General features: G+C 36.9%; 3 protein-coding genes across 5 annotated transcripts; 2 read left to right on the top strand and 1 right to left on the bottom strand.

The window, feature by feature from the left end:
- The first annotated feature begins 305 nt into the window (after positions 1-305).
- rpz4 (rapunzel 4) lies at positions 306-11,354 on the top strand. 3 transcript variants are annotated; one of them, XM_034297877.2, is made up of 3 exons: positions 306-449; positions 7,278-7,347; positions 7,525-11,354. In XM_034297877.2, exon 3 carries the CDS (start codon positions 7,536-7,538, stop codon positions 8,709-8,711), a length of 1,176 nt encoding a protein of 391 aa, XP_034153768.1. In that variant the 5' UTR covers positions 306-449; positions 7,278-7,347; positions 7,525-7,535; the 3' UTR covers positions 8,712-11,354. The 3 variants fall into 3 exon arrangements, 2 of the variants coding, with proteins under 2 accessions (XP_034153768.1, XP_026780095.2); XR_008300727.1 differs by lacking the exon at positions 7,525-11,354 and adding an exon at positions 2,062-3,998 and having other exon boundaries at positions 349-449; XM_026924294.3 differs by lacking the exon at positions 306-449 and adding an exon at positions 3,299-3,998 and having other exon boundaries at positions 7,525-11,352.
- Positions 11,355-16,252: 4,898 nt separating this feature from the next.
- tmem176l.1 (transmembrane protein 176l.1) lies at positions 16,253-20,287 on the bottom strand. Its single transcript, XM_026924301.2, has 7 exons — positions 20,161-20,287; positions 18,987-19,169; positions 18,567-18,674; positions 18,300-18,356; positions 17,380-17,619; positions 16,703-16,822; positions 16,253-16,584 (listed from the first exon to the last, which is right to left on the bottom strand). Exons 2-7 carry the CDS (start codon positions 19,158-19,160, stop codon positions 16,519-16,521), a joined length of 765 nt encoding a protein of 254 aa, XP_026780102.1. The 5' UTR covers positions 19,161-19,169; positions 20,161-20,287; the 3' UTR covers positions 16,253-16,518.
- Positions 20,288-21,878: 1,591 nt separating this feature from the next.
- On the top strand, positions 21,879-25,441 carry LOC113532737 (protein rapunzel). The gene is made up of 2 exons (XM_026924302.3): positions 21,879-22,182; positions 23,639-25,441. Exon 2 carries the CDS (start codon positions 23,661-23,663, stop codon positions 24,342-24,344), a length of 684 nt encoding a protein of 227 aa, XP_026780103.3. The 5' UTR covers positions 21,879-22,182; positions 23,639-23,660; the 3' UTR covers positions 24,345-25,441.
- Positions 25,442-25,940: the final 499 nt, after the last annotated feature.

Here is a 25,940-nt window from a genome sequence, read left to right on the forward strand (position 1 = left end):
CAGCGTTCATGCCACACTGCTTTGTCTTCTGATGCATAGAAGCTTATATTACGACCAGACAGACCTAATTTGAAGTACTTTGACCTTCTAAGTTTTTCCTAAGTAGTTTGTAATACTTACATTAGCATGCTAGCATGCCTGTTATCACAGGGACTATTTGTGTTTTTTTTTTTTTTTGTCGTGAGCTGGTGCTGTCTCAAACCATTTCACAGAGCAGAGTAAAACCCTATGAATGGTTGAAAGGGGCAATGTTTACAGGATGTTACACATCCCTCTCAGAGTGGGCTCCTAGGAATGCTCGCAGGAGATGGAGTCCGTCCAAAGGGGGAGTGTCGCAAAGGAGTGAGGCTATAAATACACGTCGAGCCACAGAGGCTGCAGCTCTTCAGCACAGCTGGGCTTCACTGGAACACCACAGAGGGTACCTCTGCACATTTCACCAACTAACTGTAAGCCTTTTTCTCCTCTCAGCCTTTGTTGATTTCTTTTTTTTATGCTTCTTTGCTTTGCTTCTTCTTTTGTGCTTTTATTTACTTAGCTATTTTTAACACACAAAAGAAAGTTCAGTGAACACTGGCATAAAAAAAGAGATATGAAAACCAAAATGATCTTTGTACCTGGATTGTATTTGCTAATTCCTAGCTTATAATAGATACAATAAGAAAAGGTTCTTTTGAGGCAATGTGAGATGGCCGGATCTTGCGCTTAAGTAAATATTGACCTGAATAAGACTTTGTCTGCAATGTCAGTGTAGCAGGATTAGTAACCAAGGATGTGGTTTTGAGAGGAAAAAAAAAAAGACTTTGATATACAAAAATGATCAAAGGCAATTTTGCCATAATAATTAATAATGGTCTTGGTGCTGACAATTTACTTTTGATTCTATTAAAGGAATCATAACTATGAAAATAGAAATTAGGATTTTATCACTTGTTTTTTGTCTAATTTAGATATGGATTGGAGTTGTAATTAGAAAAATAGAATATTTTCCTACACATTGTTCAAAGGGAAAATGAAAAACAATCAGAGTCTGATTTTAAATGCATTTTAAATAACTGTGCTTTGATGAGGCAAATTGAGTCATGGGTGTTGAGTCACAAACGGATTTGTCTAAATGGAACTTCAAAATTATTACTGTTTGTTAGACATCATAGTTATGAGTATAATTTAATTCTACTAAGCCTTAATGTCAAATATTACAGAGAAATTGTTCTTGGTTGTATGTACTAAGTGATCTGGTTGCACTTTATTTGCATTAACCAGTGATTAGATTTTGTCTTAATTTGCATGTTGCATTATTTTATTTTTGGTTACAGTGGTTTTGTTGGTTAGTCAAAATCCTGTGTTGTACATTGCTGAACAAGTGGAACGGTTACACATATTCTCAGATCTGGGTGTGCCTTTTTTGCTGTAGTATACGCAGGGTCTTGGGAAATGAGATATATGTGTGAGCTCATCTCCCCCGTGTAATGAAACTGCCCAGAAGTACCCTGAAATGTTCAACAGCTCAGCCATTTAAACATCTTTCTCAGCAAATGCATGTTGAAAACAGATGTTTTATACTTCCTCACTAGTGCTGGAATTACCCCCATTATTGTCTGGCATCATTTCACAACTTTTCTTGTCATTCTGAGACACACTCATGATTTACCTTCCAATGTTTGTTTTGAACAGTGGTAAACTTTCAGTATGTTTGTTCTCATTCAATCCTGGGAGACTCCTGATCTTTCCCAAGCTTCGCAATCAGAAGGTGTGGCATATTATGACTCTGGGCATGTCTGCACATGTCCAGAATTTAACTTTCCCACATTTTGCTGGCTTTGGCTTATGAGGAAACTGAAAAACTGACTCCAGAACAGATTGTACAGTAATACACCCACACTTGTTTGATCCCTGTGATCAAAATGTCTGATTTTGTCTCAGGTTACCTCAAAGAACTCATGTTGGGGAAATAAATGTGACCTTTAGAGGTGGCCGCATTGATTCTGGCATTGATTTTTGATCATTGATATCACTTGGCTAAGAAAGGGTTTTTAAATTACTTATCTTGCTATGTTACAGAGAGAGCACTTGCCTCCCTTAAAGGATTAAGACAGGACCTCTTTCCCGGCATCCAATATGAGTCGTGTGGAAGAATGGGTTCTAGAGAACAAGGACAAGATTGAAAAAGGCGTGGAGATCATGAGCCAAGGCTGTGAGATCCTGGCAGCCACTGTAGGCCAGTTCCATCCCATCCTGGAGGCAGTCTTTGTGGCCTCGGCTGAGCTCCTTAGCAACCCAGAGGGCAAAGAGGCTAAGTATCTTGCCGAGCAGTTCGAAAGGGTCAACCAGAAGTTGGAAGGGATCCAGGATGAGATTGAAAAAATAGCTCTGGAGCTGCAGAGAACGTCACTGAACAAGCAAAACTTTGACCGCGAGGCACAGATGATCAGTCAGTATGAAAAATTTCAAGAGTTTGTCACCGCCAAACCCAAGTTCAAGGAGAAGAAGAAGGAGAAGTTTCTGAGTCACTTTGAGAACACTGATCGTGACGTGAACCTCGATGGTTTGTACAACGCCATCACTGGAGAGAACACCTCTGGAGATGCGATGCTGGACACGATACTGGTCACTGAGCAGCGGAGCAGGAGGGCAGTGGAGGAATTCTGTGCTCGCCTGAAGAAGCTGTTCGTGGTTGGGATCATAGCAGTGATGGGCTACACTGCACTAAAGGAAGGGACTGTTGGAGAGGATATGGTGAAGAAATGGCAAGAACGCATGGAGGATGTGGAGAAGCGCATGAAGGTGGCAGTGGACGAATGTGTGAACAACTTTCCTGCACAAGCCAAGACAGATGTAGAACACATGCTCGTGGAGAGGCAGAGCCATGTCGACCCTGAGTTTACTAAATTTCTGCTGGATGCCCTTGCCAAGAAGTATGACTGGGTCTCCTGGTCAGTTAGGGTCTTTAATCATGGTGGCATTTTTTTCTGGAATTGGCTGGCTGGCAAGCGGTACCATGGAAGTGGAGGAGGTATCAATTATTTTGACCTTTTGACCAAAAACAAAATAAGGATTGTGGTGTCGTTCACTGCGGACCCTAAACCACTCAACAAGGTCCAGATAAAGGATCAAATAGAGAACGAGAGGCTGAAAGGTGACATGATATCTGTGGCTGAGTCTCTGTGCAAGAGTCTTCCCAACTGCCTTGTGCATGCTGTCAGTCGCTATAAGAGAGTGGAGGAAGCCAACAATTTTGACCCTGAGTGCTATTATTATGCAGTTCACAAAAGGGCACACATTTGTATCCACTCAGAATAGTGAAATTTTGATCAAACTAAATATATCGATGGCAATCAGTCTTGTATTTTTTCAGTTTCTTTGGTCTTAACACTACACAATGCAATGATATGATGATAAGATAAGATAAGAAGATGTATGAATTTAGTCAAACATGTTTAATCAAGAGAATTATGCATATACTATACGTGTCTGAGCACTTTTGTATTCCGTCGATCACATATTTAAGACAAAATGGTAGTGTGTTTATAAACATCATTTGTACCATATGCTGTTGAATATGCTGGTAGACTCATTATTAATGATTAACCTAACCATTTTATCAATTATATTAAAACATATTCCAACTATTGTCTAGCTAACTGTTGATTTATTAACCCATGCTGTCTCTTTTATATGGGTTCATATCATTCATCCAAAATACTACATTGCAAACAAAAAACAAACAAACACAAAAACAAACAAAAAGCAAACAAACAAAAATAATAAAACAGGCCATTCAAATTTTTAAAGTATTTTTAGCCTAAAAGTCTTGCAACTTAGCTTTTGAAAATAAAGTCAACACAGTGTCAACCTCAGGAAGGGTTAAAACTGCGAGGATTTGATCCTTGGTTCTTGAGCATGGGTGTGCCTCACGTTCAGCTGTAAAAGGGAAACTACATGAAGTCGGGTTAAGCGCACATCTCTCTCTCTTTCTCTTATTCTCCCGCGACTTGAAGGTGAGTTTTTGGTCATACAATAAATAATAAACGTCAGTCATCCGTTACATTGCAGCAAAGACTGTAAAGTAAGGAGCTTGAGTAACTTAAAAGAGTTTGTTGTAGGACAGAAGTTTAGCAGCCCTCAGGGCGTTGCTCTGTCTTCAACAAAGCGACCGGAAGTTATTCCCGATTTTTTAAAAAACATAAATTAAGCTTCTTTCAACTTCATGACGTATTTGTCGAGTTACCAAAACTTTACTCGATCATGCAATTAGCTAAAAGCGTGTTAATATCTCAAAGAAAGTCGTTGAAAACAAACCTGTTTGGTCTTCAGCCAACCAGGAAGTAAGTTTCAGGCAACTTACTTCAGCGCGCGCCGTCATACTTTATGAGCAGAAGCGCGAGCCTTTATAATTTCTATTTATTTATATTCTTTATCCAATATTTCACTGAGCTTCATATATAAGGAATATAAGTTGTACACTTCATTGAGCTATATGCATGTATACCTCACTCATCTAACAATTAGATGCGTTATGTTTACTGACTTTTGTGCCTTATGGCTACAGCACATTAGTAACTTGCACAATAACTGTGTACGTTATACATTAATGAACTAATGCATTCAAATTTGGCTATGTCTTACGCATTACATATACTTAGCTATATGCATCATACTTTACTAACCTTTAGGCATTATGGTTGTCTGCATTATGCTTTACTGAATTTTATGCATTATAACTATGGATATTACTGAGCTAGGTGCACTGTCTTATTATTACTTATCTCAATGCATTTACATTACTCAGCTATATATAAACACCTTTTAGTTTTATGCATCATACTTTACCGAACTTTATGCTATATAGATATATGCACTATATATCTTCTGGAAAATATATGGAGGCCTTGGAATTATGCGTCTCACTGTATCTGGTCTGACTTTATTGAGAGTCAAAACCTCATGGCTCAATATCTTAAAATTAAAGAAATATCAAGTAGTACTTTATAATTCCAATGTCTCAGCATGCACTATATTGAGCTATACACATTATTTAGCTGAGATTTATGAATTCTCTTTTATTCAGTATGAATGTATTGCAGGTTTATGTATTACCTCACTCACCTTTATGCATTATAGCTGTGTAGATAATACTTTACTCAGCTGTTTCCTCCCTGTCACACCTTGCTGCTCACCACTCCTAAAGTCTGAAAATCTTTGACATAGATGCATAATGTAATCTAAACATAACTGTAGTAAAAGATGGAACTTTTTCCAAATATATTTTTTCCTGTGGTATTTCTGTGCCAAGGAAATCTACTGGAAAGCTATACTAATGGTCAGTTATTGCTATGAAAATGTTTGTGTCACATTCTCTGAATATTTAGCTGTCAGTTGTTTATCATCTCCTCTTTTCAGCTTCTTGCTGTGTGGATTTCCTATATCCAGGCAGGAACATCCACAGGAGTCTCTATACTGCAAAATAATGATTTTAGACCTTGGGTTTAAGAAGTCTAAAACCTCAGCCACTATCCGTTATGTTAACACCGCATTAGTGGTGTGTTTTACTGCAATTCCTGATTCTCTCAAGTGCTGCAGTAACCCAAGGGAGGGAGTGGGATGAGGCAGTCTGTAATGTTCTGTCTAATCTGTTCTAGTGCTTTCTGGTACAGAAAAAAAACCAGTGTAGGAACATTTTCAACAGAAAAGCACAATATATTATTAGTTAATCATTAAAGAAATCCATGGAATATTCTTTGTGAGCTGATTAATCAAACAGATTTTCTATTTGTGAGGGTTTAGAGTAATTGCAATATTTGACATGGAAATGTGAAATTTATTAACCTGCCTTTAACAGTTTTACACTGAAATGTAAACTGTTTATCAATGTGTTTGTTATACAGCAGGTAATCTCACATAAAAATGGCAATATGTAAAAATATAATTATATTTTATAAATCAGAAAGTTCTACATACTTTATTGTAAATAGAATCTTACAAAGAGGCTCAAACTACTTATAAATCCCATTAATATATTAAGTAAGGAATAAAACATGAAGAGGCATAATCAACGACTGGGTGGTGTGATGAAGCAGAGTTATTGTTAACAACCCAAAGTTTATTATTTTCCTATAACAGCATGTCCCAAAGTGTTTTACTTGTCTTACACCACAGCAATTTACCAACGATTCAAATTATTTTATTAACTGTTACTTACAAGTTAGTTCCTATTATCACTTGCGTTATAGTCGTTTCATCACTTTCATGAAGTTTCTCTTGTCACTGCGAAGACTTTGCTGAGAAAACTTACAGCTTGTCAAATAACACATTTTTAAAAAGGTGTTTATTATTATAAATGGGTTTATAATTTGGATCAAATACATTAAATACATTTTTCCGAGTTCTTGTATTCACAGAACAAAATGGATATGCAAATCACTGAAATTCTATTCAGAGTGTAACTCAGTGTGCATGAGGTGGTTTAAAAAAAAAAAAGAGCTGCTGAAAAAAATAGCCACCAAGTAAACTGGCAAGGAGTTTCATCAAAATGCAGCTGACAGCCTCGTTTTTCTTTTGTCTGGTTTCCATAGAAACTGTCAGGGTTGCTTTGGAAAATGTGCTCCTGCTCAGCGAGTTGAACTACCTTATTAACTGTTTGTCCGCCCACATTGGCACTTGCACACACTGAAAACGGAAAATACTCTAAATTCTAACTGGTTTATGGATATTATGAAGATATCGTGTTTCCATTTCTTTTTAGCCACATCTCATTTGTAGAATGAGAATTTAATTACACTGTCATTACTTAGCGTTTGTTTGTAACATTGTTCTTTTGAATGCTAGTCTATGTAAAAACACCTATGCACAAAGTGTACAAAGATTGCTGACATTGCTCTTCTTATGTACGTTTTAAATATTATGAGGGTAATCCATGTTTTAAGCTGCAGTGTTTTGGAGGTGGGAAAAGTCCTGAGTTAGTATTCATGTATTCCTCCACTATAAAGCTGCCCAGATACACAGGCCAGTGGTTATAGATATTATTGGATATATATGGATTATTTTGGTATAGATATATTATATTTTGGTATAGATATTTTTATGGATGTTTATGGTGAATGATGAAGGCAACACTGTTAAATGTCACTTGGTCCTTGTTATATGGCCTGTGGAGTCTCTTCTCCCTCAGTGTGAATTCCTGGCGCATTGTTGGCTCATTAGCTCAAGGGGTGGGACATTACTGAGCGGTTCTTGTTCTGATAGCTCAGCTGACTCTTATCTTTCTTTCTCTTGTACAGTGATCTCACCTTTTTCGACTCAGGCAAAGCAAAAAGGCTAAAATACATACCGCAATCAAGGACCGACTGTGTAAGTTCTCTATTTACTACCTTCTGGCTTGTAAAATGATGCTTAGCCAGACAATTACAATGCTATATCTTCAAATATTTCATGTTTTGGATCTTTGCCATCTGGTTAATCATTTAGTGTATTAGCAATATGATAATGTATAATCTGACCTTTATGCTTTCTTTTTTATTTTCAAAGAGATTAAAAAAATGGCAGAAGGCCTGCAGAAACTTATTGCATCCAAGAAGGATGTGGTGGAGAATGTGATGGAGGTATTTGAGCAGGGAACAGAGGTGTTGGCCAGCATCGCTGGAGATCTTTTCCCTGTTTTCTCCATCGCTGCTCCCATTGTGAAGCTGGCACTTGATAATGTGGAGAGCAAGGAAGCGGAATACATGAAAGAACAGTTTCAGAGGGTCCGTGAGCGTCTGGAGGTTGTATCAGAGGAGATCCAGCGCATAAACGATGAGGTGAGAAAAAGCGGTATGGACGCAGCTTACTTCTCAGTGGAGGAGAATATAACCAATCAATTTCGCAAGTACATGGACATACTCAATGCGAAGCCAAAGTTTCGAGAGGCCAAGAAGAAACAATTCCTGGACCACTTTAGCAAGTCTGGCGGAGACAAAAACTTGCACACACTTTATGGTGCTGTGACAGGAGATAGCTTCTCGGGAGAGTCCGTGCTTGAGATCACTCTCAACTATGAACAAAAGAGCCGGCGGGCAGTGGAGGACTTCTGCGCCAGACTGAAGCAGTTGTTCTGCATAGGTCTCATCGCTTTGATGGGACACACAGCTCTGAAAGGTGGCGATGACGAAGAGGAGCTGCTCCGAAACTGGGCCGAGAAGATGAAGGTGGTCCAGTCAAAAATGAATGTGATCATTGAAGACTGCATCAATAGCTTCCCGAGTCAGGCTGAGATCGATATCAAGCGCCTGGTGAGGAACCACAAGGACAAAAGCAACCAGCAGCTGGCTGACATGATCATCGAGAACCTGAAAGGGAAGTACGACTGGGTGAGCTGGTCAGTTCGTGTCTTTAACTCGCCCAAGGGCTTGTTCACCAGCAAGAAGGACTTCCAGTGTGCCACAGGCAAGAGCAGGTTTCAGGTGCCTTCATCAGATGAGAATTTGAATGTTGTGGTATCCTATAGTGCCTCTCCTGAACCTCTAGACAAAGCTCAGCTCCAGCAGTTGGTGCAGGACCAGAAGAAAGTCACAGTTCCAGGGATTGCAGAGCTTGTCTTTGAGAAGACCCCTAAGTGTGTGGTCCATGCTGTCAAGACGTCATGCAAAGAAATGGCTTACTCATGGAGCTTTCAGGATGAGCTTCACTTCTTTGAAGAGTTCAAGAACTTTTACTTGTTTGTTCATTCTTCTTAAGCCACAGACCACAGTTAAGAAGAGCAAACATACGACAGATTTGTAGTAGAGTCAAAACATCTTTATCTACTATAAAAAAATACTGACTATTTTGATAAGCCACTAACCATGTTCTCTTTTAATGCTGAAGATTTTTGAATGCTGTGTGAGTTTTTCAATCTTTGTCAGTTATAAACACTGCATTTGCAGTTTTAAAAAGTGCCTTATGATTTGTATCTCAGTTATATCTTTGGGTAATTTTGTATGTCTTGGGTAAAAAAATTACTGATTAGCTTTATGAAGGCTATTAGGCCATCCTGAAATAAATCAGTATCAGGATCTAATGAAATTTAACAAATTCTCCTGGATGCAATAATGCTGTTCATTGTATTTTAAAATTTTGCAAAGACTTCTTCATGTCTTCTTCATTACAGCTGTTTGTCCCTGTGTGTATGCTATGGTGTGTTTACCCTCACAGACTTGGGTTCTTAAGGACACTATCAGACCTTGAATTGCTGCGTTAAAACCTGGACATGTAAGAACATGTCATGAAAGGAAAAAAAGTTGTTTCCTTATGAACCCTTTCCAGCCTGTTGGACTGCTGAACTGTCACAGGTTTTTTTTTTTTATTGCATACTGATTAAAATATGCCTCCAATTTTACTTAACTAATATACAAACCCAGAATTATACAGATTTTTTATGCTTTGTTCACCCTGGATTCAGATATATCAATAAGATGCTACATGTTGGTCTTGACATGATTTAAAAATATCATGCAAAGGAGTGCACAATTCTCATCTGTACTCCAAACAACCATTCAGCTGCTATTCAGATATTTTACACTAATATATGATGGTCATGTGATTTTTAGTTAAACACACTGCTGTTACCAATCTGACTTTCTATTCTTACCAACCAGCTTAGGAAACATTTCTTTCCATTTCACTACAAAATTACACAAGTATTATGTTTTCAGTTATACGGTCAATCAGTAATAACACTATAGCAGTAGGTATGCATTGTAATTTTTGCCTCCTAAATATATATTTTTTTGTATTAAAGGAGAAAGTAAACAGCATTTATATCAAATTTCATTTGAGACTGATTCTGGGTCAGTTAGTTATCTAAGTCAGATTCAGCAAGTGTGAGCAAGCAATCTGAGCTAGTTGAGCAGGTTATACACCTGAAATGCACCTTTGATTAATTACCAAAATGTCTACGCTTTTTACAAGACTTTCATACTGGTTCTCTTTTGTTTGTTCTTCCACTTATTATTTTGCAGTGGAGGTTTTTTCAGCTGTCCAACAACACCTTTGCTTACAGCTTATGGCTGATTGTAGCTCACAGTACCCCTTTATGAGGTTTAGCATTTTCAAACCTGTCATACCTTTTCATGATATAAACTTTACATTGTAAATGCAGAGAAATATACACAGTACAATATAAATAATTGAGTTTGGTTGTCTTTATTTAATCATTTAATTAACTTCAAACATATAAATCAGCAGAGGATTATATAGCGGGTGTCCCCTTGCACAATCTTGGTTTCAGGTAAGGATATTTTCTTATTTTTTCTGCAGATCATGGCCCATTCAGTGTAACAGCAGAAGAGAAGTTACCCACACACTTCAGTGGAGAAATAGATGTGGTTGTGCACTGGGTGAAACACCCTTCTTACTCTGTAATTATGCACAGGAACAGCGGATTGTTGGGTATCTATATAAGGCTCCATTCCACTGCACCCTGCATGCAAAAAATACATTACCACAGAAATAAATGTTAAACTTCATGACTAAAAACAAGGCTAGATCCAGGCAAGGTTTGGAACAAAACAATCAAAAAAGTTTTTTGGTCCATTTTGAGTTTCTGAAATGCAAACTATGTTGCTGAAACAATGAGTGTACAGGTCTTGTGTAGACTCGGCATGTGATTATACTGTACAGTTGAGTCCAAAATCTTGCGTCTCCATTGGATAAAAAGAGGATGATAAAGAAATTAGTGTATTAACAGATGGTCTTTTATAAATGTTTCCATAGTACTTATACAAGGACTTGGTGGACGCTGTACATAAACTGATTAAAAAAAAGTATGACTGTTGGTAAGTTTTTATGTAAGGAAATGTTTATTTAACATCTCCAGTGTAACAGTCAGAGGTAAAGCTGTAACTTTAATTTTTCCAACATCTTCAGGAAAGAGGAATTTATGCTTTGTAGTTTATGGTAACATGAGAAGCTGTTTATAGCTCCTACATGCTGTTTATAGATGCTATAATGTGCTATAAATTGATAAGTGAAACTAACTTGTTTCATGGACATTCCACAACTTTGAATGTAACTATAAATTGATAAAATAAAAATGTTAGCATTGGCAATTTGTTGTGGTATAACAGGAATAAAACATTTCAGGTGGTGACAGTAAATCTTCACATCGAGCCACACCACAGCACCAAGTTGTTGATACATTTGTAGCTATTTGAACAGTCAGAGGGCCAGAAATTGCATTTAGCTGTCTTCAATCGACTCATTAACTACAGAACAGGTCATGACAGTTGGCAAGTGTGTTCTTTTTATGATCGTATATATACTGCGTTTGAATATATATCTTGCTATGGGTGTAGTTTCTAAATTTTTATACAGTACGCTGCATTAAGATTTTCTAGTCAGTCCATCACTCTGTAATGCTTTACACTAATCTTGAAAGAGCAAAGGTTTCAGTAAATCTGTGTTGTCTGAAGCTCAAATGTTATTGCGTTCTGTGATCAGATTAACTGAACAATTGTGCAATTGTATAACAGGTAAACAAAAAGCATGCTTTATTAGTCCAGTGGAAAAACAGTATTAATTATTCATCATGTGATGATAAAGTACTAACCAGTGCTCCATACTTCAGCAGACACAGTAGTGTACAAGCAGATTCTCCGTATTTTACATGAACTCTACTGAGATGACAATATATTATATGTGCTCAACAGTTACTTTGGTGATTAAGAACTTGGGCTAGTTCTGAATCAATATGTAAATTCAGTTTGGGGAGGATTGGGGAGGAATTGACACAAAAGCAGTCCAATATCTTGTGACACTTGGGAGGTGGATGGAGTAAAACGGAATTAAGGTCGTGTGTTATCCACATCCAAGTGAAGAAGAGAAGTCATGTGGTCTGATCACTGAGGTTATTAAATTGTAAGATGGCAAAGTGTATTTTGAGCATCTCAAGAGTATTGGTACTATACAGCACCCTGTCCCACCAGAGCACTAGTGAAATAATTTGACTGCATGTGGTGATGATGAATCTATTCTAAACAGCAGTCCTGCAGCCAGTGGTTGGTTAACCACATCCGATCCATTTATACTGACCACTGAAAAAAGGGAATACACCTATGATGAGTTTTTTGTCCTTCTTAAAAAAATGTCCCAGCTAACCACCATTATTGCTGATGCTCTATTTTTATTTCCTCTTCTTAAGAAGGCGGTTACTCCCAAGTGCAATTTTAACTGAAGCGTTCAAGACCTGGGGAACTTGTGCAACTAAGGAAACGGGCAAACCTAGAACCAATTTATGAATCATTCCTAGTATATTTTTATTAGATTATTTTAAATTCTGCATATTCCACCATTCAGTATTATTTTCTAACATGCCCTGTTGAGTTTCTCTAACCATTTCCTCTTGTGCTTAAGAGGATCTCTCTTGGAGGCCAAAGAGATCAAATCTTCATAACCACAGACCTCTTGGAGGAAACAAAACTTCAGGACTCTGCAGGACACTGCAAACATCAGGAGCTAAATTTGTTCAGAGTCAAAGTCCGTAAAGCCCAAGAAATCAGAAAATGACAAAACAGAGAGGTCAGATTTGGGACACTTTCCAAACTCAAACTCAGAAATGGAGTTGGAGCTTCAGAGATTTTGACTCCTGCTCTGGTGACTTTTATGGTATTTTTGTTACACACTTAAATTGAACTTGACCTATTACCCAAAGAGCACAGGAGCATTGGAGACGCATCTGTACTGTGTGTGACGTTGGCCTGAAAATGTTACCCAGATGAATAGCTTAAGAGTTTTTTTTTTTTTTTCAGACCGGAATTACTCTTCCAGAAATATGATTTGGTCAGACAGCCCTGCATTGAGTCCGACCCCATCAGGTGATCTCAGGAACGCAGAAAAACATCACGTGGAGAGGAAACATTTTCGTTCGGGATGCAGGAATACATTGTGCTGCCATTTATCCCCGAAATGTTACCCTGTCTACTGTTTAATTCAGTCTCTTTGGAAATAATTTCATTTTAGCGTCCAGAAAAAGGATGGTTCTTATCGGACAACTGGCTCCAGTGGAGCATGAGCAGAGCCACCAGGTCTTTATACAAGGACCTGATGACCTGAGTTTCCTTGTAAAAATAACCTTGGGGTCCCTTGGGGGAAACTACAAAATAATAAGCATATAGAATAAAATTAAGCAATTAATTTACAGAAATGATGTATACTTAAGCCAAGATCACAGTTTTCTTGGTATTTTTTCATGTTAAATGATGTATAACTCTACATACTTCAAGTATTACATTACCCACTTATGAAAACTGCTAGAAAACAAGATGATCTCTCAATGGATTATCAAAAAAATATATACTGTATATAAATATCTTTTATACAAAAATAGTTGACCCTATTTAAAAACCTTGTACATGAAGGGATGGGGAACTGCACCTCAAATGTGATGAAAATTGTCTATACTTTAAAGTATACTTTAATGTAAACAATCAAATAAATTTCAGGTTTCATACCAGGTCAGACCGGTATATTGTCATGCCCCTATTGTGAGCTGGGTTTTAAGAGACCCAGTGATTCACTCTGAAAGTAATCCAAGTAAAGTCGAGAGAAAGAGCAAACCCAACACGAACAATAGCATAAAAAATACAGACATGCCTGTGGTAACTCTCTGTTATCTGCCTTTGTCTGCGAATTGCTTGTTCATTCTCAGTACCACCTGAAACTAGCAGCAGAAATGTTTTGTTTTGGGTAGGATGAGAAGTGCTGTAGTTAATTATAGCATGTGTTGTTTTTAAATTTCATTCTTCTATAGCCACTCACTACCCATGCTTTTAACTCCATATTGATGTGCAGTTGTTTTTTATTTTCATACAATTATTTATATACCGTAACTAACATTGTACATGTAACTAACACTGTACATACGCAGTGGAATCATACAGTATAAGTAGCCAAAGTGTAATCCACTTAAATTAAAGACTTTATCCTGCCAATTGTGGGGATGTTTCTTTACAAGAGAGCACATTAAATGAACAAAAACATTTTATTAATTCAAAATAGCAAATAAAAAATGTCCTAAAATAGCAAATATCCCACACATGCAGTACAAGTTCATGACCTTGATTTAGTATCATGTCTTTGTTAAGTTGTGCGCACAAGTAACTGTTGAAGTATGCTATTAAAAAATAAATAAAATGCAAAATAAAAGGATGTGCAGGATCAAGTGCTATTTTAAAAGCTGTCAGATGATGAGGGTATAAACCAGATTGTTACATTATATCAGAAATTAATGTGATAATTACTATTAGGACTACTCGTCAACTTGCCTCAACATATTAGTATTTTTCAGCAAAGGAAAAAAAAAAGCCATTTCCTTCTTCAGTCCACATTTTCTATTACGATTTTTTTCAGGTTTAAAGGCAATTTCTTGTGTTTAAAGGAAGAGGTCTAGACACTATTGAAAAACCCCATCTTGGGCACTTCTAATCAAGAAAAATCTGGTGACCTGAACACGTATAATCGGAATGGGGAGCCAAGAAATTCAACATTTTTTAAGTATTTTATTTGTTGTGCTTACAGCTTCATTAATTATTATTATTATTATTATTATTTGCTTTGAGAGAGAAATTACATCTGACTGAACTACATCCGTCTTTTGGCTAATTTCTGCTCCTGAAGTGTGCAGTCATGTTGTCTCCACCCCTCTGACCTCCAAGGGGTCAGGAACAGCCTCTGCTGGAGTGCACTACTGGAATACAGCCTTCATTTTCTGAGCATTTCTCTTTCAAAATGGCTACTGCTGTTCTAGAAATACACAAAGCTGGGAAATTAGTGGAGTTTTCTGAGCACCATCTGGTGGTGAATGACTCTAAACACACACAGGTCTAGAAAGCTTGAAAAAATATGGAATTTAAAGACATTTGCAGACCTGGGGAAATCTGGAAATTCAGAACACACCATTTTCTGCTGTTAAAGTAACATAGACTCAGAGCACTTATGGTGAAATCCATCATCTTTAGACTAAAAAGATTCTCTAGGGTAAAACGGCCTCCCTGATGCACATTACAGTTGATGAGTTTCTCTTTTTTATGGTGCGGGTTGTAAAAAATAGCAGTATGATAACTGAACAATTAATCTGGAGAATATTCAGGAAATATTTTGCAGAAATATTCTTTAGTCAAATAAACCAGGACTTTGACCATGAGATAGATGGTGGTGCCATAGCTGGTTTGAATATTTCAGAAACTTCTGATGTAATGCGATTTTCACACACAACATTGTCTGTGGAAAAACAAAACAGAAAAAAAAAACAGTGAGCAGCAGTTCAACAGAGGTGAAGGCCAGACTGGTTGGAGCTGTCAGGAAAGCTAATGTAACTCAAATATCCACTCTTTACAGCTGTGGTGAACAGGGAAGCATCTCAGAAGACACAACACATCAAACCTTGAGGCAGACGGGGTACAACAGCAGAAGACCACATCAGGTTCCACTCCAGCCAAGAGCAGGAATCTGACCCTACAGTTGGGATAGACTTCACTAACCTTGAAGATCAAGTAAATGAAGATCAAGAAAAATATCATATTTTACGCTCTCATTAAAACATGTAGATAAAGATTTAGCACATTAATACAAAATGTTATTTACTATTTACATAGTAGTTACTGTAGCTGATTGTTTATTTCAGCAATTCATTATTTCTGCTGTTTAACCATTAAAATTTATTTTAAAAATATGTAATATACTTATGTTCAGCATGTGTGCATTATTACACCACTCTTGTGCTTATATTATTAAAGTAGCATAAAGTCAGCAGAAAAGACGATGACATAGTTAGCTGTTTTAAAAAAAAAGGTGTGATATTACCCAGTCTAACTGAAACAGATTATCAACTGTATGTAAGGATTAATAGCTAAATCCCAGGAACTAATCTTCTGTTTGGGCTTCTCAAACAAAAAAGTATACTTGTTAAAGCCTGGATTTTAGGGTCTTTAATAATCTTATGTTCACTCAGGTTTGGTTTACACTTTTTGTTACCTCTTTATAATAATGATAATTCATATGTTCCTGTCACTCATCAGAAATGGTCATCTCTTTTGATATTATAGCAGTACACGTATATTTCCCATTGTTACCCAAAATGCTCATCATAAATCACAATCAAACAAGATCATTAGTGCTTATGTCCCATTGTTATTGTCAATGTTAAAATTAATTGTGTAAATATATACTTAAAATATTTGCAGTTTAACATTTTAGCACAAACAGAACATATAAACTGACACTATATTAACACACTGCCCACTGTTATTTACTTCTTTACATTTATTTCTGTTTTAGCAAGCATATGCACAGGGGTGGTTGATATACTGAAACAGGTGAACATGCTTTAATAATGATTCATATATTTCACACTGTGCTTACAAAAACAAATCTGTAGTGTAAACCTAGGAAACAAATGTCATGCAAATTATCAGTGCTTTTAATAACAAAGTGGATACTTATTTTTAAATGCAACAGAAAGGAAAGTGCTGGATAGTAACTAGTCTAACTGTGGTGCCTTTAGTGTTTCTAACACACAGGATTGAGAATTTCTTGATCCATGAGGGGTTTGCGAAGTTCTGGATCCTCCACATCCTGAAAAATTGAACACAGATCAGCTTTAAGCAGTATGTTCTACTTTCAGGAGTCCAACCACAGCTCTCAGAACTCATTATATCAGCTAATTTGGGATTTTCTTTAAAGACAGTTATACCTGTCCATTTGCTTCCTTCTTGCAGAGAGCTTTTATGTTCAGAACACACCAGCTGATGGTGACACACAGCTGAAGAACAGCGAGCACAATCATCATGATGTCCAGGCCTCTGCTGATGGTCTAGATATAGAAATTAATTCGTTTTGGTTACGCAGATGACTAGATCTTAGTATTCATTCAAATTTCGGCAACTTTTATATTTAGTACTGAAATCAAATACAAATCTGTTAGAATAGCCAGAACACATGACACAGAATTCACATGACCTTTATATCAATCCAACTTGCATGATAATTTTTGCGTCAGTGGGAATTTATCCCAGCTGAAGTGTTGTTCTTGGTCTTGGGGATTAAATAATGCAAGAGTAATGTAGCATAGACGTAACATCGATTGTTAGCATAGAAATGACTTCCTCACTCTACATGTAAATTACCCAAAGAGATTCAATATTAATCAAATTTGAGCTTAGCGAGGCTCATACTGCTCACATGTAGAGAATTTGTCATGTAATAACATTAGAAAATCTGGGAAAATCCAAGGAGGTGAATACATATGTATGTTTCCTTTTTTCTAAGCTTACTCAGACTAATTAATCACCTCATATAAATACAACATCAGTGTTTCAGAAATTATAAGTCAAAAACTACTGTTTTTCTGAAATTAGCAAAAGTGATTACCTTCATAATGAGCTGGTTTTCCTGACAAATTCTGTAGACCTCTAGTTTTCTCTGAAAGATTTCATCCAACTCAGCTTTTTTCGAGGGAGATGCAGTTGTCCAGTAATAATAAGTGTCCTGCCGACGTTCAGGAGATTCACACAAGTAATAACGTGTCTCCGCCAAATCCACTGAATAAAGCACGATGGCAGTTATAGCTAATGCAGCGCTCACTATATTCATCATCACAGTCAGGACAACCTGTATACACAAAATGAGAAGACGCATCTGTGTAAGGACATGATGGTGGATTATCCAATACTCCTATAGTGATTAATACTGGACTTGATATTTATGTAAGGAATAAAAGTTTCTGTGTCGTGCCGTTATAGTAAGATAATCAACGATGTTGATTCTCTTCAGGAGAAAACTTCACCATTTCAGCAGTGACACATTTTTCTTTATTAACTACCAGCATGTATTTTATCCATTAATTAAAAATCTTTGATTAGGTCCTTGTGCTGTTAGTATGGAAACAATAACATATTATGAATGAGCTCATGAATATAAATCTATGATTTGAAACTGCACTATTGCTCGAGCAGCTGTTATAGAAAATTAATCGACATCTTCTAAGCTTATTTGATGTACAGTGTGAAATGGGATGATTCCCGTCTATTTATCACTTGCTGTTGTGTTAAAATCGTTCAGCTTCACTGTGACATTTTAGGTTTAATATTTCTCACATTGCGTATGTTGTATTCTAAATAGTGATGTACTGAGTCAATTTTTTATGTTTCGAATAAATTAAATTAAACCAGTTTTAAGATAAGATGGCAATGAGCTGTTTGAGAGTTGATTTCTACTGGTGAGTCAAATGAACTGACTCAGTGAGCTAGTATATAACAACAGCATGCGTCAAAAGAAAAGAGGAAACTCACCAGACATGGGCTTGGAAACTTTTCTGCTAGGATACACATGATTCCGACTGCAATAATCTGAAATAAAAAGGTCATTTGTTGCATCACATATTGCATCTTTACACACCTTTAGGCATTGCAATAATGCAAATTTACACACCCTTACACACCACAATAATACATCTTTACACACCTTTACACACCACAATAATACATCTTATGTGAAATATAAGAAATTTACATTAACCTGAATAAAACAATTAAATTTTGATGAAATATTATTCTTACCACGCCTCCAAGCCAAAGGGGAACAGGACCAAGGTCACTCATACTGTAAATGGTTGTAGTCAAAGACCCAAAGCCCAGATTCATTAATCCAACCATGATCTGTATAGTCTGTGGGAGGAGAGAAGGTTGTCATTGCATAGGCCCAGACATTTCTGAGAAAACAGTTGAATTTATTATAATCACAGTATGAGAAATCATCTTAATTCTAGTCCTAAAATATCAGACAATACCAGACAGTGGGCTACTTGAGAACATAGACAAAATGCATCAAAATATCATTATGTGGTCATGTTGTAGTTTGCAATAAATGCAGTGATGTCTGTTAATCACACCACGTTATGTTCTGATTTATCAAGCAATTTCTCAAGCAAGAAAACAATGCAGCATTTCCTGCGTGTAGCGTTTGAGAGCATAACAAACCGCCAGTGCTGTGAGAGAACAGCCAAGCTGCTGCTTCAGTCTCAGAGACACAGAGCACACGGGGCTGTAGCACATGGTGCCCAGGATCTGGCAGAAGAGCGGCCATTTACTTTTGTTGCTGGAGTGTACAGTGTACACCGTCACTCCTTCAGCCCTGCTGATCGTCAGCGACATTCTGAAACTCTACAAAACAAAAAAGTGTTATTATCATTAATAGATATAATATGTACCTACTATTATTTAATAAATAACTTAATAAATACAAACATTTTTTAAAATTATATTTAACTATGTTAAAAACATATTTGTTGTTTTTTTTCCCCCATAAATCTTGTTCAACATCTTTAATAACTCATATTTACTGCTGTCAACGTGCTGAAAATACCATAAGTGGCCTTACACATCCACTAGGTGGCGCGTGCGGTGGCAAACAATTACGGAGTAATACCGAAGGTGGCCACTAGGCGGCGCCTGTAGTGCCGAATGATTGTAGACTTAGTACCTTACATATCCACTAGGTGGCGTCTGTATGGCCGTCAATTCCCGGAACTCACGTCAAGTTTCGGTTTCGTTCTTGAGTTTATTATTTTTTTTAATTAACATAATTGCTTAATTTCCTAACTGAAAGGTTTTCAGGTTATTTATAATCTTTCTGCGGGTTTTAGCAGCGCAATAAATGGAAGTTATTTAGTTATAAACAGGCGGTGGTAGGCTACCGCTCTGCTGTAGTTTCTTAGGCCTAAATAGGCCGTTTTTTCACTATAATTTACGCGATATTGCTTCAGTTGTTTTCATATTTTAAACCTATTTCTAAGAAGCTCCATAAAAAACACATTATGTAAACTTGTCCTGGGCCTGGAAAAAAACAAAAACACGTGAAAAACGGACCTTTTTCAAAATAAAATAACCCTTTAGCAAAATAAATGGTCTTAAGTAGTAAGCAACATGTAGCTGCAAATGTACTAAAACGTGTTGCTGACGTTTATGTTAGATTAAAATATACTTTTCGACTCCATTATTCAGAAAACGTCTTGAGGGGTTTTTACAAAGACGTGGAAGCAACATCGCATTATCTGCAGGAAAATATCGCATGTGTCCTTTTCCACACGATCCCCTTTATATCACCAAACTCCTGGTTTTAAACAAATAAAAGCTGTTTAGATCCTTAACTCACCTTTTTCCGTCGACTTCCTGCTGCTGGGTTTCAGTGCAGTGACGCCGAGGCTTTAGAGAAAAGGCGTGAAGTTTACTAACAACCACCAGAGGGCGCTCTGCTCTGCTCACCATACAGCACATCTCCCCTTCATGATAATAATAATAATAATAATAATAATAATAATAATAATGATAATAATGAGTATTTTTTTGGTTAATTTTATAATTTAAAATGCAATTCTTAAATTAGTACATTATTAAATCAATATGACTGATAGTAGCAGTATCATTAAAATCTATGATTTAAGAGAACCAAATATTATGCATGATTACATTGCCCAATATAAAATAATAATTGCGTATATTCTATATTTCAGATTTTTAAAATTTTGAGTTCTCTAATGCTTTCTGCCATAAATTCAACATTTATCATTAATTTCTCTGGGAATTCCACTTTCACACCTTACAGTTTGGCTACTTAGACTAGATCAATAGTTCAACACAATCACAATTACACTCACAGTTAAACAGTGTAAAAAATTAATATTAGCGTCCCTTTCTTGGCTCTGAGCTTAAGTACAAAAGTAAAGAGGCACAATTTTGGCTGATTGGCTAATAAATTTGAGTTTAGTGGTAAACATAGTGTAAATTTCATTTTATTTTCCAAATTAATTGAATGAACACTACTCTGTGCTGTGCTGATTGGTGGTACTGTGACATTAACTTTCGTAAAAGCTAGCTAGTTTATAATGACAATATATTTGGACAGATTTTTTGGAACAAAGAAACTCAATTATTTGCTGTATTCAAACATATCTTTGTTTTTTAGGAATTTATATACAGTATAATAGAAAATTATATTCATGAAATTAAAGACTAACGATAGATTTAATGTGAAAGGTTATTTGGCCTTTTTTAAAATGGAGGTTGCGCCATCAGATCTGACATTGAACTCTGTTAAAAAAAAAAAGGTTTGCACTAATCATTTATACATTTTTCACTAAAATGTTAACAGGTATCACATTATTACTGGCTCACAACAGTGAAAACAGAAAACTGAATTTAAAAAAAGGATTTTATTGAAAGCAGGAAGATGCTTTAACACACTTCATGTGAATGATATAAAAGATAAGACTGATGTGGTTTAATGTTAATAATGGGAATGTTCAAAGAGTTTTTCCAAAAGAGATTTCCAAAGTACTTTTGATTTTATACACCATTCATGGTATGAGGTGTATTTTCTACATATTTTTGGCACACTGCTTGTGGAAAGTAGCAAAATCAGATAAGATTGTGGTTTGTGTGTACTGCATTACTATTTCCGCCTTCCTGCTAGTTTTAGAAGCGACACTGATCAGCAGAACCTAGCCACATAGAGCCAATAGAGTCTTTTTAATGTACTGTATCACTAACTCTAGCATTACAAACCTGAAATGTGCCTTACCTCCACATTATTAATGCTCAAAACTAGACTATGAAGTGCAGTCAGATTTGTCTAAGCAGAGGGGACCAGCTTTATCATTATGCCCATATCTAAACAAGTAGCAATGTAGAAATGTCATTTCAGTGTCTTTCCTGTTTCTTTGGAAGATATTTTTCAAAGAGGCTGATGACTCTGATCTGTCACATCATTAATACCACAGAGAAACCCTGCGTGAAGGCCTTGAACTGCATTGCACACAAACCAATCCAGAACTTAAATATTTAACCATTACAGATGAATGTGAAACTAATGTCAGAAATTACCTTGGATGTAATTAAAGGGATAATAACTAAATTTTATTAGCAGTATTATCCAGGGACATGGGGAGGCCTTTTAAATGAATTTCTGTTGCCAAGTTGTATCTTTTGTCTCTTCTGCAAGATCTGCATCATGCTAGTCAAAAATTACATTTTCATAGCATAAAATATGCCAGTATCGACTCACATACTGATATGTTTCTTACCCCATCCTCCTCCCTAACCCACTGAGCACTGCTCTGATATGAGTCCCACCCTCACCCTGGCTTTAGGAAGAGGAAACCTATAGACACTAAAGCAGGTAAGATCCTTAGGCCCTTGGACCTATTTTCTTTTTTTTTTCTGTTCGCTGTTGTAGTTAGTATGCCTTGTGTAAAGTAATTTTGTACTGATCATGTTGTTTGATAGGTTTGAGTCATCATTTGGGTTGTTTTCCTTTTAATCTAACCAGTTTAGCCTGACAAGGACAGTGTTTCATTGCTAGACGCGGCCTCTTTATTATGCAACTACATAAATTTATGTATACATTTTTTTTTTTAAATGTCTGGCTCATGATAAAGCAGTGTGCATAAAAAGGCCATCTAATTGGTAATTGTTTGCCGTTTGGGATTAATAAACAAAGGTTTACAGCCTGTAATTCACTGCTGCATGAAAATTGATCATGTGTGAATATTAAATTAAACTCTCCCTTGTTTACACTTCAGGAAACAGTTACAACTTGCTTTCGGTAGCCTAATGTTTTTGATTGTCTTGTTTTCAATGTAGTCTAAAGTAAAATCTTTCTATCACTCTTTCTATCCACGATTTCCACAGTCTTGAATGTACTATGCCTATCAAACTAAGATTTAAGGTAAAGTTTGAATTACCAAAGACACCTTTGTTTACTATTTAATAATATTAACCAATTGCTTGTTATTTACCTCATTAGCGTATAATAAGTATTAACATTGCCTAGCATGAAATGTATGCATTCAGCGAGGAGGCAAAAATAAATAGCCTTACCAGAAGAAGAGTCCCAGTCAGGAAGGTTAAGATAAAAATGTAAATTTAATGAAGAATAATCCAAAAAGTAATCCATATTTTTTATTGCAAAAAATAGGCAAAGGGAATCAAAGAATAATCAAAGCAAAATCAAAATAAAATGTTATGTCCAAAATCACCCCAAGCTTACGATTTCCAAAGTTTTGCAAAATAGTGTAGTAAAAGGAAATGAGGCAGAAGCCAAATAGCTAATGTTTTCAACCCACGACATTTAATCCTAAAGCAGCTACCTATGTTTATTTATTTTTAAACTCATTATCACATTTGAAAACTTAGGTCTACCTTAAGTCTGCCTGCACTAGTGTGAAGTGTCAGTCACCTAGACATGGTTAGTTAACTTTTCACTCAGCTGCTTGAACCCACCTTGTGGTTTTACTTCCTGCGCTCTTGCACTGAGAGCCTTTTTCCGTTTCAGCCGTTGAAGAACCTTTCTTCTGCATCACTTCCTATGCTTCAGCTGTTGCCTTTGTTGTACCTCAGTTTGAGTCTAAATTCCTCCAATTAGTCTCCTGCTAAAAGAGCTTGAGAATCATGGTGTCACATCACTATATAATGCATTAGTTAATTTCAGCTTTGTAAATAAAGCTATGTAGGTCAATAGCAAGTACTATAATCATGGTCTAATCCAGGATCTAACTTAACTAGAAACAAAGTGCTCTGAGTGAAGGTAGTTGTCTTTATAATATGGATAAAGTATATCTTCTTCTCCCAATCAGGCCAACGTTTCTGTTTTAGGCCATGGCTGACGTCGAGATCTTAGAGGACCGAGACAAGCTGAAGCGAGGCCTGGTGAAGGTGCTGGAGTGCGTAGCCACCATCTCATCAGCAGCCGCTGTGGTGAATCCCATCTTCGGTGTGGCAGGCTCGCTGATCCGTGTCGTCCTCCACCATGTGGATGATGAGGAGATTCAAACTCTTCGACGTGAGTTTGGCAGTGTGAACCGGGCCTTGGATGAGCTTTCAGTGCAGAACCGTGGTGCGTTGCTCCAGATCAAGAAGGAGACATTGGACGGGCAATACAGCCGCGTAGAGGAGAACCTACGCAACCAGTTCCGTAAATTCATGGAGGTGGTGGAGGCACGGCCCGAGCACAAGGAGCGCAAGCGCGATGATTTTGAGGAAAGCTATGCCAACGACATGGGTGACCAGAACCTGCACACCCTCTATGACGGTGTAATGGGCAAGCCCAAGCTCTTCAGCCGACCCATCCTCGAAGTCTACATGACTCACTCACAAGGAGATCGTAGGGTGATGGAGCGCCTGTGCACACGCCTCACCTACCTGTTCTGCGTCGGCCTCATCGCTCTGATGGGTTACGCTGCCATCATTGGTGATGATGAGGAGGGCCTGAGCGAGGAGTGGACCAAGAAGATGGAGAATGTGCAAGAGAGGATGCAGGAGGTGCTCGGGAAATGCAAGTGATTCCCCTGAATTACACAAGTTTGTTATGTTTGTTATGTTCTACATTATTTACTGTCACTACCCTTAATAAAAGGGGCAGCCGTTTTTTGCATTCATATTCCAGGCCATGAGTTTTTTGTTTTTTTTTTGCTATTGACATGCCCCAACTTAGAAAGTCAGGGCTCAAAGAAAAAAATGAGTTCCTGAGGGAAATTACGATATCTCTGACATGACTTAAAGGCAGCATATTTGGTAACTAGCATTAGTTACCATTCTTTCTGTTAACCCTTAATCACATTGTTAGCATGACTACATTCAATGATTGTATTTTAAATGTTTTCAATAAAGTTATTGAAAAATAAAACATGACAAGATGAGTATATTTTTACTGAAAAAAAAAAAATCAAAACAGCATCTTTTGTTCATACAATAAGAGTGTAAACAGACTTTGTCTGTATCCATTCTTCCAATTAGCCTATGTTGTATTCTTGAGGAGCAGATCTAGGGTATGCAACTGAGTGTATCTTGCTGTCTAGAAGGCTGATACCTGAACATTTGGGAGATGGCTCAAGCAAACGCTTGTGTTTGCAATTAGAACACACCAATTTATTATGTGGCATTTAGGTTTTAAAAACTGGTGTTTAGATTATTAACATGTTTCATGTTCCATGGTTTTACAGTGCAGTGGTTTGTGTTATAGCACTCTTCGATATTTTCTGGTTGGAGCAGTTAGATTCATATCATAGTATACAAATAGGGCCCCAAAAATGGTTCAAGCCCAGGGACCCTTACCTTACCTCGCCCCTGCTCTTAGAGATTGACAAAAAAAAAAAAATTGAATATTTTATAATGCAAATAAGTCTCTGCACTGCGCTTGTTTTGAATAATAATTAGGTCTTTGTTTGTGGATACACACTTGCAACTTTGGAGAGGTATGTCAGTTCCCTATAATTCTGGCACTCTACTATATTCCAGTGACTATTTCTTTCTATCTTTGATTAATTATTATAAAAATATCCCTCTCTTGTTTTGAGACTCTGTGCACCTCCAGCTGTTGCCATAGTGTCAGTTGCCACTCTATATGGGTTATTTGAATGTTGGAAGCCTGGAATTTGTGAATGTCACTGGGGTAGGATGTGTTAAGTGTTAGCACAAGGTTTGAAGAGCCAAAGAATTCATTACTCTCTGGAATTGTTATTCCTCATAACAAATCATAACCTGCCTCGACCTGCCTAATGAGTCCATTCAGGCCTAGATCAGAGGTGTCAAACATACAGCCCAAGGGCTGAAACTGGCCCAATAAATATTCTAATTTGGCCTGCCAAATTATTTACATTTACATTTTCCATTTTAGAAGGCATGCTCTAAATTAAAACTCGGCCTGGGGACTGTAATTGAATTTAAAGATTCAGGAATAAACGGCTAGTCTCTGTTATTCCAGTAGAGGGCAAAATAGAGCAATAAACGTCATTGATAGGGTTAAAATTTTGATGCTGTAACTATGTCTCTTCCTGAAAGAACTCATTTAGGTGTTCTCAGTAACAGGGGTGAAATGCTATAACAACTTTTATGTTGTTAGTTTTTTTATGTTGGAAGTTTATCAAATTTAACTGTGGT

This window comes from Pangasianodon hypophthalmus, chromosome 22 (genome assembly GCF_027358585.1).
Source record: "Pangasianodon hypophthalmus isolate fPanHyp1 chromosome 22, fPanHyp1.pri, whole genome shotgun sequence".
NCBI lineage: Eukaryota > Metazoa > Chordata > Actinopteri > Siluriformes > Pangasiidae > Pangasianodon > Pangasianodon hypophthalmus.

Excerpts from the sequence above, each read along its gene's own strand:
- rpz4 (XM_034297877.2), top strand. The coding sequence starts at position 7,536 with ATGGCAGAAGGCCTGCAGAAACTTATTGCATCCAAGAAGGATGTGGTG.
- tmem176l.1 (XM_026924301.2), bottom strand. The coding sequence starts at position 19,160 with ATGTCGCTGACGATCAGCAGGGCTGAAGGAGTGACGGTGTACACTGTA. Across the intron at positions 17,620-18,299 it reads AGTTTCCAAGCCCATGTCTG|GTTGTCCTGACTGTGATGAT; the intron begins GTGAGTTTCCTC and ends TTGTGTATACAG. Across the intron at positions 16,585-16,702 it reads AGAAGGAAGCAAATGGACAG|GATGTGGAGGATCCAGAACT; the intron begins GTATAACTGTCT and ends TCAATTTTTCAG.
- LOC113532737 (XM_026924302.3), top strand. The coding sequence starts at position 23,661 with ATGGCTGACGTCGAGATCTTAGAGGACCGAGACAAGCTGAAGCGAGGC.